This window comes from Rutilus rutilus, assembly GCF_951802725.1.
Source record: "Rutilus rutilus genome assembly, chromosome: 25".
In the NCBI taxonomy this organism is placed as follows: Eukaryota; Metazoa; Chordata; class Actinopteri; order Cypriniformes; family Leuciscidae; genus Rutilus; species Rutilus rutilus.
The window spans coordinates 23,658,207-23,664,906 of record NC_140229.1 but is presented as its reverse complement, the minus strand read 5'-3'; the positions used below and the strand labels follow the sequence as shown (position 1 = coordinate 23,664,906).

General features: G+C 36.1%; 1 protein-coding gene and 1 long non-coding RNA gene across 3 annotated transcripts in view; one reads left to right on the top strand and one right to left on the bottom strand.

Moving 5' to 3' along the window:
* Positions 1-783: 783 nt before the first annotated feature.
* Positions 784-2,176, top strand: LOC311285566. The gene is made up of 3 exons (XR_014626379.1): positions 784-919; positions 1,108-1,168; positions 1,640-2,176. It is a non-coding gene; the product is annotated as an uncharacterized lncRNA (long non-coding RNA).
* Positions 2,177-4,699: 2,523 nt separating this feature from the next.
* The window catches only part of spp1 (secreted phosphoprotein 1), a 38,155-nt gene continuing 36,154 nt past the window's right edge, over positions 4,700-6,700 (bottom strand). For both annotated transcript variants that reach the window (XM_084400241.1, XM_084400242.1), the window contains one exon: positions 4,700-5,370. In XM_084400241.1, the coding sequence (XP_084256367.1) occupies positions 5,011-5,370 (360 nt within the window). In that variant the 3' untranslated portion in view covers positions 4,700-5,010. The remainder of the gene's footprint in view (positions 5,371-6,700) is intronic.

Below are 6,700 nucleotides of genomic sequence, written 5' to 3'. Positions count from 1 at the left end.
CTCAAATCCCACTTTAATAAGCTTTTGCACCACTTGCTGACATTTGATGCAGAAATATGTTGCTGGGAACACAATTAGTGCTGTTGCGAAGCTTTGCTTCTAATGTAGGCCTACGACACTTGAGAGATCGCAAGCCCCCCCCCCCCCCCCCCCAAAAATATATACTATGGAAGTCAATGAGACCAGAAACTGCCTGGTTACTGATATTCTTCTAAATATCTTCCTTTCTGTTCAGCAGAAGAAAGAAATTCATAAAGGATTGAAACAACATGAGGGTGAGTATATGATGACAGAATTTTCATTTTAAAGTGGAGTATCCCTTTAACCATTTATAGGCTTATTTACATTTCAGATTTTATGCTGTATTTATGTTACACAACATTAGTTCATTTAAATGTCAGGCATTAAAAATGTATTGAAATGGCTATTTATTAAGTAATTTGACAATTTGCAGTATGTGTACAGTATAAAAAAAACTCAAGCTGTGTTTCGAGCACTGGACTGTGTATTAAATGTAAAGTTAAAGGCCATAATTTCACACGCGTGGATTTGAGATGTAAAGTACAGTAAATCCTGTAAATAAGTTAATGCTTAAGTTCTGAGCCTTTTACAAGCTAAACACGTAGCAGACAATTTGTCTGAACAATGCATTGGGACAGCGGCGTTGCATGATTTACCGTCTAGTTTGGATTACTACACACTGAGTTGTGAAGGGATTTTGCAAGGCATTTTGAAAGTTTTGATTTAGACCCGGAAGTTGCACAAATGTTGACTTATTGTCACGTCATCTTCATGGGAAATTCACTGGACCAAGCCCTGGTTTATTCACATCCATCCAGTATTTAAGCCACATTATCACAGATGTCAGAGTAATACAGACTGTGACATTACAGTAACTGGACGAGAGCATCAGCGCAAGGTAACTCACTCATCTCTTGAGTTATGCTACATTTATGGCTTTTGAATCTATGTTTATTTCTGGTAACTGAATAATCACTGAATATGAGCAAGCAAAATGTGTTAAAAATATTTAAAAAAATAATTCTGTGATAATATTTAGAGAATAAATGTTTCACATTAATCTCGTTAAGCGCTTTTGTTTTGTAGGATGAAGTCAATACAGGCAATGTTGCTGATGCTTTTTGTTGCATCTGTCTTTTCAAAACGAGTAAGTATCAGGTTATATGTTTTCCTTTAAATGTTCACTTTATTTTGATGGTCCCTTTAACACATTCAGTTGCCTATAAGTAACATTGCACCTACACGTCTACTAACTCTCATAAAAAATTTTGTAGAGTATTAGTAGAGTATTAGTAGACTGGTAGGGTTAGGGTTAGAATAAGTTGACATGTAGTTGAAAAGTTACTTTTAGTCAGTATAATGTCTGTTGGAGGAGCATCACAATAAAGAGTTAGCAGATATTAAGCAGACAGTCTACTTATATTCTAATGAGAATGAATTGACATGTAGTTGCAAAGTTACTTATAGTCAACAGAATGTTCAAAAGGGACCATCAAAATAAAGTGTTACTGTTTATTTTTATATATATATGAAAGTTACTTAATAGCTACTTCAGTTTCTTTCAAAAGCATACAGTGCTATTAATAATAATATTTTTTTCAACTGTTTGAATCCTCAGTTTCCTTTGCGCAGAGGATTTGATTCATCAGAATCAAGATCCAGTTCCAGAGAGGATTCACACTCCAAATCTGAATCAAATGAGTCTAAATCAAGTGAGTCTAAATCAAGTGAATCTGAATCTTCTGAGGAAGTTATTGTGCCACGCACATTCCCTCCAGCTAGAAGAACAACAAATCCGCCGACCACTGTCAAGACAACAAAATCCACAATCTCCACGACAACCACTGCAACTAGAAGAACAGCAAATCCGCCGACCACCGTCAAGACAACAAAACCCACAATCCCCAAGACAGAAGACACCACAACCTGGGTTACGCAGAATGTGGCCAGTACTATCACGGAATGTCCACCTGGAAGGCTTGATGAAAACTGCTCATAACTTACAATATTGCTGTATTTTCAAGCAAAACGAATGTACAAATAACATTGTAAAACTGATTATAGTCTACAGTGTAACATAATGCTTATGTGTTGATAATGAAGGTCTTGATACTAATAATTAATATAGCTAATTGATTAAAATCGCATGTCCACATTACGGTGTCATGTTCTTTTTTTTTTACGAAAAACAAAAACAAAACCCGAAAACAATTTTATGATGTAAGAAAAAACATCATTTTAAATAGGATTTATTATTAGTAGTACTTTGTCTGACGTAAAAAAAAAAAAAACATATCAGCATTAATATGTGAGTTCAGTCATTTTATTGTACCTTTTTCAGTAACCGAATGAAATAATAATAATAATAGTATAAAATTATTATTATTATCAGTAGTTGTAGTAGTATAACCATAGCATTTGTATAAATGACATGTACCCTGTAGATTATTCAATAATGCACAATGAGGTCAAAATAAGTAAGATTGACAGCATCATCCTTGCATGGTTGGGGAAAGTTGCTTTTAAAAGTAATGGGTTACAATATTGCGTTTATTTGTGCAATTGAGATGAGTAAATGCCCACATTTAGTCTAGAACTACAATAACCATCATGTTCACACACAACACCTCTGCACTTACTCAAGATTTCTCTCAACAGGACAGGAGAGCTGAGAAACAATGTAACTTGAGTAACTTATTTAATAAAGTAACTCTTTATTTTGTTGTAAATTTAAAAGTTATGTGTTACTTTACTAGTTACATGAAAAAAGGTAATCTGATTACATAACTCAGGTTACTTGTAATGCATTGCCCCAACACTGCCTCCTATGGTATTAAAGAACTTCAATTGATCTAAACAATTTACATCATGCCACATTGCATTCGTTTAGCATGGTTACAGATTATACTGAAAGTCAAAAGGTGCATCTGATGAGTGATAATGAAAAGGCAATTTGGGATTGGAAGCACATTGCTTGTTACAACGTAACTTAATGGTCTATGACATGACCAGTAATCATAGTGACATCCATTTATCATTGTAAACATGGAAATTGAAAGTCAAGTTTAGCACATTGCATTTTTGGACACAGCATTTATTCGCACATCTCAAATTGCGTAAGGTCAGCCAGTGATTGTATAAATAATAATAAATAATAAATGTATATAATAATTAACTATTTATAAAGGTTGAAACAGATTTGCCAGCATTAAACAGTTTATACAGTGCTTTATTTTATATCAGAGCCTCATACCTAAATCAAAATATGTGTTTTTGTTGTTAGGTTAATTATATATAAAGCCGTCTGCAAACATTACCAGACGTTGAGGTATTTGATTTGATAGCTCTGTGATTAGAGATGTAATTAAACTTACTGTACGTTGAGAAGAACGTCACATCAGTGGAGTAGAAGTTATTTGCACCATGCTGTTACTTTGTCAACACCAGTGTCAATTGTAAAGAATTAAACTAAATTATTTTATTTAGTATAGTTTTTGAAATGGCCCAGACTATCTGCGATCTCAGAGCGGGATAATTACAGAGCACTAGAGACTCACTCAAACTTCAAAGTTTGACAAATATTTGTCTGAAGCCTACACATCAAGACATTGGCACAAGAAAGACAGAGCTGTGTGATACGTTTTTAGAAATCAAGAGAGGGTTTGACATCTCTCCAGGCAAGTCTTGTAATTTAGACTGTACATCATAGCGTTCAAAACAGGCATTGCATTGATGTGACTGTAGTAGAGAGGTATTTCTTTTTTCCCCCTTCTGTTATTTATCAAAGGAAATGTTTCAAAAGTGGATACAGTTTATATGTGGTTTATAAAGTGTTCAGGGTGGTTGCTGGAAAGTCAGGCCAAGATGCTTGGTTATATTGCCTGGGTGTTACTGGACCAAGTCATAAGTTTCTGTTAATAAACAAAATAATGTAAACTGTCATAATTACTGCAGAAATGGCAGAGGAAATATCTCAGCCAGTATATGTGAGCCAATATAAGGAGCCTTCAAGTCAAAAAGCTTAAAGTCACCAAAAATCGAAATGGACAATTCTTATATTTTTTATGGAATAATGCAGCATTTATTATAAATTATTTATCCGTGCACATCAGTATTTATTTTTTTTAATTCATGTGCCTCATAATCTTTAATTAAAATAACTTCCTTTCCCTCTTGCAGCATCTCTTCTCTTCTCTGATGATGCATTTACAGGCTTGAGGGCGGAGCAACCTGTCACTCACATGAGATCCACCAATAGCAAACCACAACCATCCAATCAATTCCACATGTACAAAATCAGGCCCTGCCCTACATTTGTTCTTGTTTGAGAAGCTGTTTCACACTGATATGTGTCACAACAGGGAAGAAAAGACCATCAAAACTTCCGTTTCATGCTGACTTAAAAAACACTGTTCTATATCATATGGCTGGGCTGCTGAAAAAACTGCTTAAACCAGCCTAAAATGTAACCAAAACCAATGAACAGACCAGGGAGACTAAGCAGCAAACCAGTTTAGGCTGGTTTAGATATATATATATATTTTTATTATTATTCACCAAGTGTTAAATCTACACCACCAAAAATGATGTTGTACTCCTCCAAAGGCAAACTCTGTCCACGATTTGTATCTGTAATTATTTTTTAAGGTAGCTTTGGTAATATTTAGACACTGCTTTATCTTGTGTATTTTTGGTGCACTAAGAAACACTGCATAACTGATATAGGACAAAATTTATTCATAAATGATCATTCATTACATTGAGCAGTATAAAATTACATTTACATAAGGTTTGTAAATTATTGTGCAATGAACAGGAAGACATTGTTGAGATGAAACTGCATAGCAGCAGCTCAAGAACTCGTATGAACCGTGTCTTTGTGCTCTGCGTTTGTCGTCGAACTCACACTAACACCACGTGGCGTGAGTCACCAAGCACCATACAATTAATACATTTGCATTCGTTTGTGTCGACTGTGCTTGATTGCGATTACTTTGCGTTTATGATGGAAGCCTCGGTGGTCTGTGTGTTCTCCTCAGACGAATCGCCCTCCTGGCTTTCTGTGCTCTGTGAGGAGTCGCTCTCGCTGTCTGCAGCTCCAGGGGTGGCTGTGGTCTCCTCGCTGCTATCTGACTGCCCTTCATTCTCCTCCTGGCTGGCGCTGGCACTGGCGCTGGCGCTGTCGGTGGCAGTGTCTCCAGCACTTGCCCCCTCGCCGTCTGACTCTTGGTTCCCGGCGAGAACGATCTCTTGGCTTCCCAGAGCCGCCTGGCGGTCTCCTGGCTCCATGTTCTCCATCTCGGGGGTGCTGGTGTCCTCCTCCTCCAGAAGATCATGCACCTGTAGAGCCTGAGAAACAAAAGTCATTCTCGTTTTGTTATATCATTCAGTTGTTAATTTGAGGAATCATTCATGTCTGTTGCATAAATGGTACAGGAGAGTTACACAAAGACTAATACTGTTTTTAACATTACTTGTCAAAGCAAAAACCCTTGAAGTCACTGGGAAAATGGTTTAAAATGGACAATTCTTGTTTTTATGGAATATTGCAGTAGGCTATTTATTATAAATGATTTATCCATGCACAACATCATTTGAAATGTATATGCCCTCCTAATATTTAATCAAAATAACTTCCCCTCCCTCTTGCAGCAACATTTTCTCTTCTCTGATGATGTGTTTACTGGCTTGAGGGCGGAGCAACCTGTCACTCACATGAGATCCACCAATAGCAAAGCACAACCATCCAATCAGTTCCCCATGGACAACATCAAGTAAATATATATATATATATATACGTCACAATAGGGAAGAAAAGACTATCACAACTTTCACAGTTCCATGCCGACTTTAATTAGCGTCGGGAAAGCTATAGGCTACTTTAAAAATGTAACAAGCTAGTCAAAATTTAAAGAAGATAAACTACAGTCAAGCTAAAGCTTTGAAAAAGTAGCTTTTTGTTGTTTTAACTTATAGCATAGCTAACTACATTAAAGGTATTTAGGAGGGCAATATGTTAAAACAAATAGCTGACTATCCAATGATATCATTTTATTAGAGCCGTATTTTTGCTCATTCAAAAACAGTGACAGGTTTTAAAAGAATAAACTCAATTAGGGTGACGAAGTATCAAACTTTAGCTAAATTTTACATAGCTGAGTAAAAAAAAAAAATAGTACATAAAACAGGGAGGCAAACTGGTGAATCATTTTTGTTAGCTTGTTCATTTAAATGAATCACCCTAATGAACTGATTCAATTGAATGAATTGGGCCAACACTATAAATTGAGAGAGATCGTTTTAGGATGAACCGACTCCCTAGAACAAATCAGACTTTCCAACGCTACATGCTACGAGAGAGACCCGTTCAGGATGAATCGATTCACTGAAATGATTCGCACATTCCTACGAGAGAAGGACCGCAAGGACCGTTGAGGTGAGTATTGTTAAAATACTTTAACAATAAAGGTTGTTACTGGAAAAGCAACACTATTATTAATGAATATATGAATTACTGGCACGGTACTGAAACATGTAGTAAAGTTAGTAGCATAGCTACTTAGTCAGTCACCCGGAACACTGCCCCTAGTAGGTACCATCTGATAGCATGGTTCTGCCACAGTACTTTCTTCTAACATTTGTTCTGCTGTAAAATACATCTTTGTTTTCCTTTTCTATT